General features: G+C 47.4%; 2 protein-coding genes and 1 long non-coding RNA gene across 6 annotated transcripts in view; 1 reads left to right on the top strand and 2 right to left on the bottom strand.

Annotated features, from left to right (window-relative positions):
• Positions 1-15,568, bottom strand: part of LOC118940289 (LITAF domain-containing protein) — a 30,453-nt gene extending 14,885 nt beyond the window's left edge. The window contains exon 1 of the mRNA XM_090195304.1: positions 15,456-15,568. The gene's annotated coding sequence lies outside the window, so the exon portion shown is untranslated. The remainder of the gene's footprint in view (positions 1-15,455) is intronic.
• LOC118940037 (uncharacterized) lies at positions 3,752-6,953 on the top strand. 2 transcript variants are annotated; one of them, XR_005036672.2, is made up of 3 exons: positions 3,752-3,880; positions 4,329-4,401; positions 4,636-6,953. It is a non-coding gene; the product is annotated as an uncharacterized LOC118940037 (long non-coding RNA). The 2 variants fall into 2 exon arrangements; XR_016485665.1 differs by having other exon boundaries at positions 3,782-4,189.
• Positions 5,597-15,712, bottom strand: LOC118936546 (lipopolysaccharide-induced tumor necrosis factor-alpha factor homolog). Of its 3 annotated transcripts, none has more exons than XM_090195297.1 (5): positions 15,456-15,712; positions 7,838-7,966; positions 6,990-7,118; positions 6,300-6,447; positions 5,597-6,184 (listed from the first exon to the last, which is right to left on the bottom strand). In XM_090195297.1, exons 2-5 carry the CDS (start codon positions 7,959-7,961, stop codon positions 6,079-6,081), a joined length of 507 nt encoding a protein of 168 aa, XP_090051423.1. In that variant the 5' UTR covers positions 7,962-7,966; positions 15,456-15,712; the 3' UTR covers positions 5,597-6,078. The 3 variants fall into 3 exon arrangements, with proteins under 3 accessions (XP_090051423.1, XP_090051424.1, XP_090051425.1); XM_090195298.1 differs by having other exon boundaries at positions 7,838-7,962; positions 15,456-15,681; XM_090195299.1 differs by lacking the exon at positions 15,456-15,712 and adding an exon at positions 12,781-12,887.
• Positions 15,713-17,098: the final 1,386 nt, after the last annotated feature.

The raw sequence follows: 17,098 nt of genomic DNA, 5'->3' as shown, positions 1-17,098 counted from the left end.
TTCAGGGGCCACATGCAACGTTATGAGCCTTAAAGACAAAAGGAGGCTCGCGCCCAGAGACAAACTCACACAGAGTAGCACCAAGCTGAAACTGTATTCAGGCCAGTTCATGACCTCTTTAGGCCTGTTTGTGACAGTGTGTTTTACGTGGCCAGAAATACAACCTTGAGTTTGAAATAGTTGAGGCTAGTCAACAGCCATTACTGTCAGGTTCTACATGCGAGCGCCTTGGACTTATTAACTTCACCATCCCAGCTGATCTTAACATTATAGCCCCTGAGCAAGGAGACACTCCTAAGCAAGTACCATGATGTCTTCAACGCACCGGTCGAGTCAGTTCCTGGGGAAGTCCACTTTGAGTTGGACGCAGCAATCCAGCCTGTCCAGTGTGCACCCCGCAATGTACCAGTGGCCATGAAAGCAGCTACGAAGGCTCAGCTTGACAAATACGAAGCAGATGGCCACATCATATCCGTCACCGAGCCTACGGACTGGATAAGTAATATGGTTATCGTCAAGAAACCAGACAAGCTACGGATATGCATTGATCCTAAACACCTCAACCGGGCTCTGCGACGTTCACATTACATTATGCCCACGTTGGAGGATGTTCTTTACAAGCTCCCAAAGGCCAGAGTCTTCACGCTCGTGGATGCCTTCCTGCAGTGCAAGCTCGACGAGCCCAGCAGCTACATGACCACCTTTTGGACACCCTGGGGCAGGAAGAGGTGGTTGAAGCTTCCGTTTGGTGTCTCCGTGGCTCCAGAGGTGTATCAGCGGAAACAGCATGAGCTGTTGATGGGACTCAGTGGCGTGGAACCCATAGCAGATGACATCCTCGTAGTGGGCTGTGGGGACAGTGATGAGGCAGAATGTGACCATGACGCCAAGCTGCTGGCCCTGATGGCCAGATGCAGACATGTCAAGCTAAGGCTAAGCATAAAAAAGCTTCAGTTTAAAGTGCCAGAGGTCCGCTTTCATGGGCACATCTTGTCCTCCACCGGATTGAAGGCGGATCCTGAAAAAGTGAAGGCTGTCTTGGAAATGCCCCACCCATCTGACGTGAAGGGAGTGCAGCGCTTCGTCGGATTCGTCACCTATCTGGCCAAATTCCTACCGCGGCTCTCTGAAGTGTGTGAGCCATTGAGGAGGCTCATGGACAAGGACACCATCTGGCATTGGCTCCCAAAACATGACGCAGCGGTGAGGGAAAGAAAACAACTGGTCACCCAGACACCTATACTGCGATACTACAATGTGTCAAAACCTGTCACGATTCAGAGTGACTCAAGCCAGTATGGACTTGGCTGTTGCCTCATGCAGGAGGGCCAGCCTGTGGCATTCGCCTCTAGGGCACTCACCCCAACAGAGCAGAACTATGCCCAGATAGAGAAGGAGTGCCTCAGCATTGTGTTTGCATGCCAACGCTTCCACCACTACCTGTACGGGCGCAACAATATTACCGCAGAGACAGATCACAAGCCCCTTATTGCTATATTCAGCAAGCCTCTCCTGAATGCCCCAAAACGACTGCAGAGCATGCTACTGGCCCTACAAAACTACAACCTCAAGGTGGTGTATAAGCCAGGGCCAGAGATGTATGTGAGTGACACGCTCAGCAGGGCTACTGCATCAGGCACTCACACACGCTCCATGCATGAACAACATGCAGTGTGCAGCTTACAAACAGAGCAAGTGGATGTTGAACACATCAACCAGGCTGACTACCTTAATGTTACGGACCAGCGCCTTATACAAATCAGACAGCACACAGACAGGGACAGGCAACTCCAGGCATTGAGGTCTGTGATTCTGATGGGCTGGCCCGACTGCAGGGAAGAAACTGCTTTAGCCGTCAGAGAATATTGGCCAGTCAAAGAGGAGCTCAGTGTTCAAAACTGAGTAATATTCAAGAGTCAGAGAGTCGTTATTCCCCGGTCTCTGCGCCCTGAGATGTTGGCGCGTGTGCACTCAAGTCACATAGGAGGTGAGGCCTGTTACAGACAAGCACGTGACACACTGTATTGGCCAGGAATGCAGAGTGAAATCAAAGACTATGTCAGTAAATGCACAATCTGCAATGAATATGCCATTGAGCAACAGAGAGAGACGATGATGTCCCACGAGCTACCGATGCGCCCCTGGCAGATAGTAAGTCTAGATCTCTTCCAGCACAGTGGCAAAGACTTTCTGCTGGTAGTCGATCATTACTCAGACTTTTGGGAGATCGACCTCCTCCCCGACCTCTCAGCAGAGACAACGATCAAACGCTGCAAGGCTCAGTTTGCCCGCTATGGCCAGCCAGATAGGGTAATTTCAGACAATGGACCCCAATTCTCCGGAGTTGAGTTCCGAAAATTTGCTGCAGGATGGGAATTCGAGCACGTCACTTCATCACCACAACACCCAAAAGCTAATGGGAAGGCAGAGTCCGCAGTAAAAATCGCAAAGAACCTCTGCAAAAAGGCTCTGCGAGAGGGCAAAGATGCCTGGAAAGCAATCTTGCAGTGGCGCAATACCCCGACAGAAGGCATGGACAGCAGCCCGGCACAGCGCCTCATGGCACGGCGCTTAAAAGCAGCTCTGTCAGTAGCCAGCACTCTCCTGGAGCCATGTGTGGTGACAGACGTGCTGGTGAAGCTACGTCACAGAAGACAGGTCTCCAAGTTCATCTACGACAAATCGCAAAAGACTTACCTGAGCTCAGGGTGGGTGAAACGGTGCGAATGAAGCCACTACCAGGGGACCGGACAGGCCTTTGGAGACTCGGATCCTGTGTACAGAAAGTGGCACCACGCTCCTACTTGGTCGAAGTGAATGGATCACTGTACCGTCGTAACAGGGTTGACCTTCGGATTGCTGAGCCAGCACCTACTCAGAACCATGATGGCCAAAGGGGTCGCATGACAAAAGACAGAACCCCAGCAAGTCACATGGGGCCTGAGGCACTGGGCGAAGAGCCAGGGGATCACAGGTCGGCCGCTCCCTCGCCCATCAATTCTCCCCTTAGACATTCAGGTGACACGCCTGTGCGGGAACCCGCAGTCCTTGCAGACAAGCCCCCTGTCTTTTCACGCTGCGGGCGTCTGTCCCAGCCACCAAAAATACTTAATCTGTAGGTTTCCCATCAGGGATTGTTGACAGAGATAAAAGTGAAGAGAATATCAAAATGTGTTGTTGTTACCTGGGAAAAAATAATAATAATAATTACTAAACTGTTCATGTTGGAAATTGTTACTAGGTTTGTTTTGTTAGTGAATTGACACCTCCTGTCCTATTTTATTAAATGGAAGATGTTATGGGTGTAAGATTGCACAGTGATGCCATCTGTTGGTAAATGTTCATTACTGCAACTCTTGTGTTTTACCGGGGTGCTTGAGATACCCGGATGTGTTGTCATGTACTGAACAAGACTGGTTACTCGCATCAATGCCTCTGTCTCGTCATTTAACATTCAAACAACACAGTTGGGTAGTTAGATAGCATATAAATTATTTAATATACTGGCAAGTTCGATGTATTAGTAGCCAACTAACGGGTAACATACCAGCACATAGTGCTGTATTGATATACTATGCGGTTGGTAAGAATAGCGTAGCTAACAAATCGTCTGGCAACATAATGTGTAACCTTATTTGAAAATTAATTACTGTATTACATTGCTCGACATTTTTTAAACATTTGCCATAATTAATTAAAGCAATGAATTCGTCTCTTTTCTCGTCGGACTTCGCCCGCATATTTTCCGCCATTTTGTTCAAATCTGAAAACGTTGGAGCCTATTTTCTGAACTGCATTATGGGCCATAAAAGCACGGAAGTGTCCACTGCTTGTATACTTTGTATTTTGGTTAATGAAGTACGAAATGCGGGAACTTTTGGTAGACTAACTATACCCATACTATGACCAATAAGCGTGCTACAGTCAATTTACACAGTTTATGTATTATTAGCGAACTAGCTACAGTGTAATTTAACTCAACTGAACTGCTAACGTAGCTATCTATCTAACCAACTTTACATACTGCATAGCTAGCTAACTGAATTAAATATCACCAGTTACCTAACTTCATAATGGCTAGCTATCTTGATGTAATTGTAAAACAAACTCCAAATGCATTTGTAGGTAGCTAGCTAACAGCCATGGAAGAGAGTGAAAGGATGGATAGCTGCTCCAACTGTCAAATAAGGTAGAGTAGGCTATTCTGGATAGGGCAGGTACTGTTGTGTAGTTCCACTCCATAGTAAGAAGTGAGGACGGAGAGAATCGTAACATAATATTCAGTGCAGTCTAATTTTAGTATAATGAAGTCTGTTTTCTGTCCTCAGATACAGAGCTGTGAAACCCTGTCTGCAGATGAAGAGCAATGGTTCCCAGTCCTGTTCCTGGGGTCTCAAAGGGGTGCGCATTTTAATTTTTGCCTCCGTGCCACTCAGCTGATTCAAATGATCAAGTCATCATCAAGCTTCAAGTGGTATTTATGTATTCATTTGTGACGCTATCCTTGATATGATCCTGCTGTCGTCACATGCTACACATGCATCTATCCAATGTTATAAGAAATATTATACTTTGTAATCCACAATGACCTTGTGGTGTAAAAGTCTAATGACATTATCTTCCATATTCCTACAGATGCCTTGCAACTGGAGATTTCTTAAACGATTGCCTACAGTTACTGTGTAGGGCACGGCACAGTTGGGTGACCAGGGCCATCTGGGACTGTCTCGTGGGGGATTTCCGGCATCTGTGAAGGCTACCTGTGTCCTGCATAACTTCATGATGATGAACAGGAGGGGACCTGCAGCGCTCCGCCATGTGCCAGAGGAGAGGTCTGCTGCTCTGCAGGATGTTGCCAGGATGGGGGCCAACAACGCAGCACAGGAGGCAATCTGTGTGCAGGAGACCTTCACCTCCTACTTCTTCACAAAGGATGCTGTTCCCTGGCAACACCATAGACTACACTATGCACAATCAAAGGCTCTTTTAAGAGCCATCCACATTGCAATAAGAGTATTCTTCAATTTACTTAGCTATGTCAACTGCAGTTATTCAATTTCCAGTTTCTCTTCCTTTAATTTCTACTTCGCAGGTGAGGGTGCTGTTTAGGTAGGAGTGGTGTCTGTACAAAAACAAAACAGGCTCTCACCCATTTTGAAAACATTTAGAACAATTAGACACCCTATAAGCCACACCTACACACGTGTCTATTGCTATAAAGAATAGTTAACACACCTCACACAGGCCTTTTTTCAGGTGAATACGTTTTAGAAAAAAATATTGGTGTGTGTTTCTGGAAAAAAAGGCCACTATTGTCTCAAAAGTCCGTTATTATTAACTTTTAAAACAATTGTTAATCAATAAAAGGGGCAATCCGCAGTTAATATAACTTGTGCTTAGTTCAACTGTTGTACCCCATCAGAACCCAAAATATAAGCTTGTTTTGCTCCAATGTTGTAAATGTAAACATACACTGTATAGCCCAAAACATGGATGAAGCTATGACGTTGGATGGTCAGTCATTGCATGCACAGCTCTGTCTTAGAGCGGTTACACTTCTCCAGACAAATCCCACAGCTTTTTACAAAAACAGAGGCAGGGTTCAGCTTTTTTATTGTTTCAACTGTGGACTGTCCCTTTAAAAAACCCAACAACCAATCAATACCAACGTCAATACAAATAGAATCCTACTTTGTCTAACATGAAGATTCACAGAATGAAAGAAAACATATATTACAATCAGTGTAAAGAGTCTGCTAGAAGTGGCCTTCGCTTGTTACACACGGACACTAGTCAATGTTAAGCTGGTCTTCCAGTAGTCATTTCAGCCATAGTCAGACTATTGTTCACAAGCGTGTGTGTTATGGTTGGAAATATGAGTCACCATTACTCAGGTACTAAAAGCGTTCTTGACCTAGTGGTGTATTGGAATGGATTCATAAAAGTATAGATCACTTTGTGGCAGCAGTGTCTGTGGGCCGGGGCTAGTTGTGGATCAATTTGTGGCAGGTTTCTCAGCTTGGTCTAGTCACGTGTTTGTGTATGTGGATCACTTTGTGGCATGCGTCTCATCTTGGTCTATTCGCGTTTGTGGATGTGGATCACTCTCTTGCAGTTGGGGCAGCGGTGTTCTACATCCTTACAGGAGTCAACACAGAATGGAATCCAAGAGCATGGCCAGCATCTAGAGAGAGAAGGTATTCAGTGTGTGTATCCATCTCTACAGTGTATGTGTGTTTGAGAGAAAAAATAATGTTTGCCACATGTCTGCATATGGTGTGTGTGCTTGTATAACTCACATGAAGCAGCAGAGGACTCCAAAGATGAGCCAGGTGACCAGTCCAGGGGTGTGTGTGGTCTCTGTCAGAACCTGGACCTGACAGTAGGGACACATCATCTGGCCGGGTACGTCTCTTAGCAGCGGCTGCTGTATCACCACCTGGGTTACTGCAGAGGGAGGAGAATACTGGTTAGAACCACCACCTGGGTTACTGCAGAGGGAGGAGAATACTGGTTAGAACCAGATAGAACTGGTCAGAACAGGATATAACTTCATAGAATTGGACAGGACTAGAAAGAATCCCCACCACCCGGGTTACTGCAGAGGGAGGAGAATACTGGTTAGAACCAGATAGAACAGGACAGAACCACCACCCGGGTTACTGCAGAGGGAGGAGAATACTGGTTAGAACTGGATAGAACTCAATAGAATGGGATAGACGGGATAGAACTGGACAGAACAGAACAGAACCAATTAGAACCTCCAAAAATGGGGTTCTTTGTTCTATATTTCCCGCCCCCACAGAGGGTAGAGGATTAGAAGGGTTGCTAAGGATGGGTGTTGCTATGGCCAGGATATCCAGCCAATGCCTTGTGTGACTACTATTTGGTTCTCGTTTTCCACGGTGTACTGTGAATAATAAAATAAGGAACCGATTGAGGTAGTTTGGTCAGAGAGGAGTTTTCTTCAGTGTGTGTGTGTGACTCACTGCCGGGGGCATTTGTAGGCTGTGCCATGCCCGTGCCATCTTGGAGAGGTGGTGGGTACATGCCGGGTTGGGGAGGTGGTGGGTACATGCCGGGTTGGGGAGGTGGTGGGTACATGCCGGGTTGGGGACCTGATAAGGGATAAATAAATACATCAATACACTGTAATTTATCACAAACCCAGGGATACAGAGTGGTTGGCCAGCAATATGGGAACACAAACCCAGGGATACAGAGTGGTTGGCCAGCATTATGGGAACACAAACCCAGGGATACAGAGTGGTTGGCCAGCATTATGGGAACACAAACCCAGGGATACAGAGTGGTTGGCCAGCATTATGGGAACACAAACCCAGGGATACAGAGTGGTTGGCCAGCAATATGGGAACACAAACCCAGGGATACAGAGTGGTTGGCCAGCATTATGGGAACACAAACCCAGGGATACAGAGTGGTTGGCCAGCATTATGGGGACACAAACCCAGGGATACAGAGTGGTTGGCCAGCATTATGGGGACACAAACCCAGGGATAGAGAGTGGTTGGCCAGCCCTTAACAATGATGTTCATGACATCTATGGCTATCATAACACACACTTCCAAAATGCTTAATGAAAACACTTTGAAGGGATTTGCTGTCCAGGAAAATGTTTAATCTACATAATACATAAAGAATAAGGTCTGGTTTCTTGAACACGGATGATACCTAGTCCTGGTCTGGAAAGCTCTTCAGAGGGTTCTCCTATGGGGAAAGCCGTAGGAACCCTTTCATGTTCTCGACAGCACCTTATTTTCTATGAGTGTAGGCTTTAACTGTCCCGAAGAGTATCCGTGTAGATCTGATCTCTTACCTCCCTGGAAGCCAGGCTGAGGGGGGTAGGCTGTTCCCCCCCCACTTCCCTGGTAGCCCGCTGGGAAGCCGGGGTAGGGGGGAGCCGACACATCCTGCGGGGGTCCATACTGGCTCTTCTCCATACTGTCTGGGGTGGGGTTGAGAGAGAGAGAGTGGAAGAGAGTGAGCACAAACACATTGAGCACACCTTATGAAAATAACACATTTAGAAAACATGTGTCTCTGCCCCCTATCTCTCTCACCTATCTTCTTTCACACACACACATACCTTGTTCAAGCTGTTGCCTATAACATTGACACACATCCCTGTATTCAACCTGGCAGGTTTGGTGACATTTCTTTAGGACAAATAACTAGATTGGTGACATTTCATTGGACAAAGACATGGCCTGTAGCCTCTGAATAGTACAAGCCTATAACAACACCACAACTAATGAATGCCACACACCCACTAAATCTATCAGAATAACTCTAGCCCTGGTCTATGTTACTGGTGAATGATTAACAGTTAGAGTTAGATAGAAAACTTTTAAGTGTCAATCCACAATGACACATCAGTTGACAATACAAAATACAGAGGCCGGTCTTTCCTGCAGTCAATGTCCAGAAGTGCCCTCTGTGACCTCATGGCCCTTTCCTGCAGTCAATGTCCAGAAGCGCCCTCTGTGACCTCATGGCCCTTTCCTGCAGTCAATGTCCAGAAGCGCCCTCTGTGACCTCATGGCCCTTTCCTGCAGTCAATGTCCAGAAGCGCCCTCTGTGACCTCATGGCCCTTTCCTGCAGTCAATGTCCAGAAGCGCCCTCTGTGACCTCATGGCCCTTTCCTGCAGTCAATGTCCAGAAGCGCCCTCTGTGACCTGATGGCCCTTTCCTGCAGTCAATGTCCAGAAGCGCCCTCTGTGACCTCATGGCCCTTTCCTGCAGTCAATGTCCAGAAGCGCCCTCTGTGACCTCATGGCCCTTTCCTGCAGTCAATGTCCAGAAGCGCCCTCTGTGACCTCATGGCCCTTTCCTGCAGTCAATGTCCAGAAGCGCCCTCTGTGACCTCATGGCCCTTTCCTGCAGTCAATGTCCAGAAGCGCCCTCTGTGACCTCATGGCCCTTTCCTGCAGTCAATGTCCAGAAGCGCCCTCTGTGACCTCATGGCCCTTTCCTGCAGTCAATGTCCAGAAGCGCCCTCTGTGACCTCATGGCCCTTTCCTGCAGTCAATGTCCAGAAGCGCCCTCTGTGACCTCATGGCCCTTTCCTGCAGTCAATGTCCAGAAGCGCCCTCTGTGACCTCATGGCCCTTTCCTGCAGTCAATGTCCAGAAGCGCCCTCTGTGACCTCATGGCCCTTTCCTGCAGTCAATGTCCAAAAGCGCCCTCTGTGACCTCATGGCCCTTTCCTGCAGTCAATGTCCAGAAGCGCCCTCTGTGACCTCATGGCCCTTTCCTGCAGTCAATGTCCAGAAGCGCCCTCTGTGACCTCATGGCCCTTTCCTGCAGTCAATGTCCAGAAGCGCCCTCTGTGACCTCATGGCCCTTTCCTGCAGTCAATGTCCAGAAGCGCCCTCTGTGACCTCATGGCCCTTTCCTGCAGTCAATGTCCAGAACCGCCCTCTGTGACCTCATGGCCCTTTCCTGCAGTCAATGTCCAGAAGCGCCCTCTGTGACCTCATGGCCCTTTCCTGCAGTCAATGTCCAGAAGCGCCCTCTGTGACCTCATGGCCCTTTCCTGCAGTCAATGTCCAGAAGCGCCCTCTGTGACCTCATGGCCCTTTCCTGCAGTCAATGTCCAGAAGCGCCCTCTGTGACCTCATGGCCCTTTCCTGCAGTCAATGTCCAGAAGCGCCCTCTGTGACCTCATGGCCCTTTCCTGCAGTCAATGTCCAGAAGCGCCCTCTGTGACCTCATGGCCCTTTCCTGCAGTCAATGTCCAGCAGCGCCCTCTGTGACCTCATGGCCCTTTCCTGCAGTCAATGTCCAGCAGCGCCCTCTGTGACCTCATGGCCCTTTCCTGCAGTCAATGTCCAGCAGCGCCCTCTGTGACCTCATGGCCCTTTCCTGCAGTCAATGTCCAGAAGCGCCCTCTGTGACCTCATGGCCCTTTCCTGCAGTCAATGTCCAGAAGCGCCCTCTGTGACCTCATGGCCCTTTCCTGCAGTCAATGTCCAGAAGCGCCCTCTGTGACCTCATGGCCCTTTCCTGCAGTCAATGTCCAGAAGCGCCCTCTGTGACCTCATGGCCCTTTCCTGCAGTCAATGTCCAGAAGCGCCCTCTGTGACCTCATGGCCCTTTCCTGCAGTCAATGTCCAGAAGCGCCCTCTGTGACCTCATGGCCCTTTCCTGCAGTCAATGTCCAGAAGCGCCCTCTGTGACCTCATGGCCCTTTCCTGCAGTCAATGTCCAGAAGCGCCCTCTGTGACCTCATGGCCCTTTCCTGCAGTCAATGTCCAGAAGCGCCCTCTGTGACCTCATGGCCCTTTCCTGCAGTCAATGTCCAGAAGCGCCCTCTGTGACCTCATGGCCCTTTCCTGCAGTCAATGTCCAGAAGCGCCCTCTGTGACCTCATGGCCCTTTCCTGCAGTCAATGTCCAGAAGCGCCCTCTGTGACCTCATGGCCCTTTCCTGCAGTCAATGTCCAGAAGCGCCCTCTGTGACCTCATGGCCCTTTCCTGCAGTCAATGTCCAGAAGCGCCCTCTGTGACCTCATGGCCCTTTCCTGCAGTCAATGTCCAGAAGCGCCCTCTGTGACCTCATGGCCCTTTCCTGCAGTCAATGTCCAGAAGCGCCCTCTGTGACCTCATGGCCCTTTCCTGCAGTCAATGTCCAGAAGCGCCCTCTGTGACCTCATGGCCCTTTCCTGCAGTCAATGTCCAGAAGCGCCCTCTGTGACCTCATGGCCCTTTCCTGCAGTCAATGTCCAGAAGCGCCCTCTGTGACCTCATGGCCCTTTCCTGCAGTCAATGTCCAGAAGCGCCCTCTGTGACCTCATGGCCCTTTCCTGCAGTCAATGTCCAGAAGAGCCCTCTGTGACCTCATGGCCCTTTCCTGCAGTCAATGTCCAGAAGCGCCCTCTGTGACCTCATGGCCCTTTCCTGCAGTCAATGTCCAGAAGCGCCCTCTGTGACCTCATGGCCCTTTCCTGCAGTCAATGTCCAGAAGCGCCCTCTGTGACCTCATGGCCCTTTCCTGCAGTCAATGTCCAGAAGCGCCCTCTGTGACCTCATGGCCCTTTTCTGCAGTCAATGTCCAGAAGCGCCCTCTGTGACCTCATGGCCCTTTCCTGCAGTCAATGTCCAGAAGCGCCCTCTGTGACCTCATGGCCCTTTCCTGCAGTCAATGTCCAGAAGCGCCCTCTGTGACCTCATGGCCCTTTCCTGCAGTCAATGTCCAGAAGCGCCCTCTGTGACCTCATGGCCCTTTCCTGCAGTCAATGTCCAGAAGCGCCCTCTGTGACCTCATGGCCCTTTCCTGCAGTCAATGTCCAGAAGCGCCCTCTGTGACCTCATGGCCCTTTCCTGCAGTCAATGTCCAGCAGCGCCCTCTGTGACCTCATGGCCCTTTCCTGCAGTCAATGTCCAGAAGCGCCCTCTGTGACCTCATGGCCCTTTCCTGCAGTCAATGTCCAGAAGCGCCCTCTGTGACCTCATGGCCCTTTCCTGCAGTCAATGTCCAGAAGCGCCCTCTGTGACCTCATGGCCCTTTCCTGCAGTCAATGTCCAGAAGCGCCCTCTGTGACCTCATGGCCCTTTCCTGCAGTCAATGTCCAGAAGCGCCCTCTGTGACCTCATGGGTGGAATGTTTTTCATATTTTACATAATTGTATCATTTGTAATGTGTTTTCTTTTTTTTTTGCGACAAAAATCCAGTGTTTCTATGTCAAACAGTTTTGTTATGTTTCAGTCTTCTGTGATGTATATATAAAGTGTAATATTGGGATGCAAACTCAAAACTGAATACATTTCAACTCTATACCTGACATGGTACAGGTGTCTTCTTTTTATAAGCCCATAACCATGTGTGTGAGGTGTATACTTTGGTTTCAAAGTAGATTTGTTAAAGACTACCAAAAATCACACACTGCAGTAAAAGGTTCCAAGCCATATTATGGACTCCTCAGATAGTGTTGAGACATTACTCAGTCACAGGCAAACACAGTGCAGTATGTCATCTGGAATCAGCTATAATACACAGTGCAGTATGTCATCTGGAATCAGCTATAATACACAATACAGTATGTCATCTGGAATCAGCTCTAATACACAGTACAGTATCTCATCTGGAATCAGCTGTATTACACAGTACAATATGTCATCTGGAATCAGCTATATTACATCCCATCATCTATACATCATTGATCTACGTGGTCTCCTTTGGGAAACAGGTCTTCTGATCCCAATAGGACTTCCTGGTTCAATAAATAAATACACTTTCTAACCTCCTGATTCATTCTAACCTCAGGCTTATCAATAACCTTTACTTACAGTAACCAGGTCAGTCGTTAAAAACAAACTATTATAAGGAAATGCATAGATTATACTACAGCGCTATACATACAGTGCATTCGGGAAGTATTCAGACCCCTTGACTTTTTCCACATTTTGTTACGTTACAGCCTTATTCTAAAATGGATTAAATAAATAAAAATCCTAAATCTACACACAATACAACATAATGACATCACAATACCCCATAATGACATCACAATACCCCATAATGGCATCACAATACCCCATAATGACAAAGCAAAAACAGGTTCTTAAAAATGTTTTCAAATGTTTACAAAACAGAAATACCTTATTTACATAAGTATTCAGACCCTTTGCTATGAAATTTACTCTAAATTGAGCTCAGGTGCATCCTGTTTCCATTGATCATCTTTGAAATGTTTCTACAACTTGGAGTTCACCTGTGGTAAATTCAATTGATTGGACATAGTTTGGAAAGGCACACACCTGTCTAAATAAGGTTTCACAGTTGACAGTGCATGTCACAGCAAAAACCAAGCCATGAGTTCGAAGGAATTGTCCGTAGAGCTCCGAGACAGGATTGTGTCGAGGCACAGATCTGGGGAAGGGTACCAAAAAATATGCAGCATTGAAGGTCCCCAAGAACACAGTGGCCTCCATCATTCTTAAATGAAATAAACTAAATAACCAAAAAATAAACAAATAAACAAAATACTTAGTAACTCCGCCAGAGTCTCTTGGTTCACTTTTGCCGGTCCCAAGCCCGGATAAAGGAGGGTTGGAATTGTGACATAAAAAAAAACAAGAATCGACAGAAGAAAGTTCATTAGTGGTTCTAAACATATTTAGGGTGTTTTTTTACTTGCATTTTGTCTCTCCCACGACTTTATTCCTCTCTCCTACAGCGTCCGTCACAATTACATGGCCAATTATGCAAAGACGTCATTTACCGATTTCTAGCGACTTTTAGGACAGCCAATAGCTACTTTCCTTATTGATGAGGTGGCAACACTGTTTGAACGAGCCTGTCTTTACAGAATCTGCGGTCGCGAGTAGATGAGCTTGTTTTGAGATCAAAAGTGAGAGATGCACGTAGCAACGTGTGGACATTTGTTCATATCCTTTGCTAGTTAGTGAGTTATTAGCCCAGTTATAGATCATTTGTAATCCTCAATGGGGGAGTGTAGTTTCCTACAAGACACAACACGTGTGCATTTCTAAACATCTTTGAAAAGTGATTCAGCTAAAGAGCTTTTTTTGTGTTAAAGGGGCAGTGTTGTATTTTGTTGTATTTGTCTGATTTTCTGTAATAATGGTATGGGAATAAAACGATTTCTTGCATCAAACAACTCAACAACATTTTCAGTCTCCTCCTTGTCTGAAGGACAAGTGGATAAACAGGTTCATGTCAAGCCCTGAATGTGTTTTTCAAACGTCTCATAGAATGTAGGCCAACATTGAACACCACACATTGGCTGCTACTGTAGGCTGAATGATAGAACAGCTATTTCCATGTTAAAATGTTATGGGATGCATTTTCCCCATTGTTTTTGATGGTAGGCCCCTCTGGTAGTCCTACATTATGACCAAATAGTAGTCTACTTGATTGATCACTGTTAAAAATAGGGGGGCAACATTGGTTTTAGAAGTGGGGGGGACATAATTGTATTATTTTTATCCACTCGGATAAACACTCCAAACAACCTACCTGACCGCTCGGAGGCGTCCGCATGGTCCTAAAGCACACCGTTGCCTCGTTTTGTATCACATTTCAATGATAAAACTGGGGGGGACTTAATGGAATTTCAGAATGTGGGGGGACATGTCCCTAGTAAAGTTGAGCCCCTGGTTAAAAATAACTTCAGCAGACCTGAAATTTGCTCATTGATGAAAATATTTGAGGGAACAGCCCTGGTCAACAGTAGTACTCTACCCTATGGGCCCTGGTCAACAGTAGTACACTACCCTATGGGCCCTGGTCGACAGTAGTACACTACCCTATGGGCCCTGGTCGACAGTAGTACACTACCCTATGGGCCCTGGTCAACAGTAGTACTCTACCCTATGGGCCCTGGTCGACAGTAGTACTCTACCCTATGGGCCCTGGTCGACAGTAGTACTCTACCCTATGGGCCCTGGTCGACAGTAGTACACTACCCTATGGGCCCTGGTCGACAGTAGTACTCTACCCTATGGGCCCTGGTCAACAGTAGTACACTACCCTATGGTCCCTGGTCAACAGTAGTACACTACCCTCTGGGCCCTGGTCAACAGTAGTACACTACCCTATGGTCCCTGGTCGACAGTAGTACACTACCCTATGGGCCCTGGTCAACAGTAGTACACTACCCTATGGGCCCTGGTCAACAGTAGTACACTACCCTATGGGCCCTGGTCAACAGTAGTACACTACCCTATGGGCCCTGGTCAACAGGTTAATTAGAATTGAAGACACCCAATTCAGGAACTTTTTAAATTAGTAGCTTCTCCTCTTCCATTTATTGAGAAGTCATTGAATATAGATTTTTTCAGATTACTTCCTGAACTGAAGGATCTCAATTCGCATTGACCCCAAACCTGACCTTTACTATACCCATTTACCATGGGCAGGAACCATAACTCTCACACCCTAATCAGTTAAACATTTTCACAAGGATTTATTTTAATTTCCTTAATCCAACATCCCACAGAACAGCTGGACTTTTCCCCATAAATTATATCATGGTTTGGTTAGCTATCAAATTCACTGATGTGTGAAGTACAGTTTGCCACTGTCTACATCTAACAGCGCTGTCTGTGTGTACACATCTAACAGCGCTGTCTGTGTGTACACATCTAACAGAGATGTCTGTGTGTACACATCTAACAGAGATGTCTGTGTGTACACATCTAACAGAGATGTCTGTATGTACACATCTAACAGAGATGTCTGTGTTAGAAGGTAGGGTGACTGGTGCTGTGTTTTCTCTAAACCGATTTAAAAACACCCCTCTTCTAACAAGTCTTTTCTTTCTCACGTAGCAACACACACAAAACAAACAGATATTCCTAGTCATACACACAACTCTTTCATATTTTATTATATCCTCCAAAGAAGCACTCTGAAATCCCCCAACTCAGAGCACCCTTTCCCAGCCACGAGCAGAGCAACAGCCCTTTACCTTTTTGGAGCCCTGGAGGAGACGAGGTACTGTGGACTGGAGTCCTGGAGGAGACGAGGTACTGTGGACTGGAGTCCTGGAGGAGACAAGGTACTGTGGACTGGAGTCCTGGAGGAGACGAGGTACTGTGGACTGGAGTCCTGGAGGAGACGACTGTGTGGAGCTAAAGATCAGAGCTGCTACTCCCTCGAGACAGTGAGAAAGTGAACCAGGTAGGAAAGAGAGTGAGAACGAGCGCACACACAGAGGGGAGGAGTGAGGCAGATGAGGTAACAACGTATTCAAACAGGAAATTCCACTCACACCAGGGGCATTTCCCAAATGACATTGAGCCCTGGTCAAATGTAGTGCACTACCGTATCTAGGGAACATGGTGTCATTTGGGACACAGGCCTGAAGACACTGATTCCCATCAATAGACCAGAGACCTCTGACTCACTAAAGGGTTTTAAAGTGAAGAGGTGGAGGGGTGTGAATATGCTGTGTGTGTGAGAGAGAGAAGGGAAATAGTGGCTGTGGTAAATCACAGTGTTAAACGTTACTGTGTTATTGTTCTCGATTATCAACATTGCTGTGGTTGTTGGTGAGATGAGTAACCTTCAGTTAGACTATTAGAACGTAACGCAGACCAGACAGTCATTACTTTACTAACATTGGTCCATTGGTGTTTGGAAAAAAAGGTCATTAGAGCACCTAACATAGGCCTATTTTCAGGTGAATACATTTTAGAAAAGTGTATTCGTTGTTTCCTGAGAATGTATACTGAAGAAAAATATAAACGTAACATGCAACCATTTCAACAGTTTTACTGAGTTACAGGAAATCAGTCAATTGAAATAAATGTATTAGGCTCTAATCTATGGACTTCATATGACTGGGCAGGGGCGCAGCCATAGACGGGCCTGGAAGAGCATAGGCCCACCCACTTGGGAGCCAGGCCCAGCCAATCAGAATGATTTGTTCCCCCACAAAAGGTCTTTATTACAGACAGAAATAGTCCTCAATTTCATCAGCTGTCTGGGTGGCTGGTCTCAGACGATCCTGCAGGTGAAGAACCCAGATGTGGAGGTCCTGGTCTGGCGTGGTTATTCAACATTCTGCCATGTTGTCTAAAACAATGTTGGAGGTGGCTTATGGTAGAGAAATTAACATTAAATTCTCTGGCAACAGCTCTGGTGGACATTCCTTCAGTCAGCATGCCAATGCTCCTTCAAAACTTGAGACATCTGTGGCATTGCACACTTTAGAGTGGCCTCCCGCCCACATACACTTGTATCCCTCCTCCGGCTTGGCTACTGCGGGGTACCGTTCAGAGGAATGGCAGCCCGGAGGAATGGCACTTCAAGCATTTCTCTACCCTTCACCAGGTGGTTACAGACTGAAACAACGCAAAGAGGATTCGCCATGAGTCCAAAACACTGGATACGAAGACCGAGGCCGGGACTCTGCGCACCCAAGCTGAGGGGACGCGGCACCTGGGAGAGAGACTGCAGCATATCCACTTCTGGAAGTCGGAGCTGCAGCGACACATCGAGAAGCTGGTGGCCGAGACAGACCTCCTCCTGCAGCAGAAGAGGAGGCTGTTGAAGGCGCTGGACGCCACCGAGATCCCGTTCGCCATCGCTGCTGATGAGCTGCTGATG

Source organism: Oncorhynchus mykiss, chromosome 13, assembly GCF_057628025.1.
Source record: "Oncorhynchus mykiss isolate SJ-2025 chromosome 13, ASM5762802v1, whole genome shotgun sequence".
NCBI lineage: Eukaryota > Metazoa > Chordata > Actinopteri > Salmoniformes > Salmonidae > Oncorhynchus > Oncorhynchus mykiss.
The sequence above is the reverse complement of the archived record's forward strand: the minus strand, read 5'-3'. Positions and strand labels throughout refer to the sequence as shown.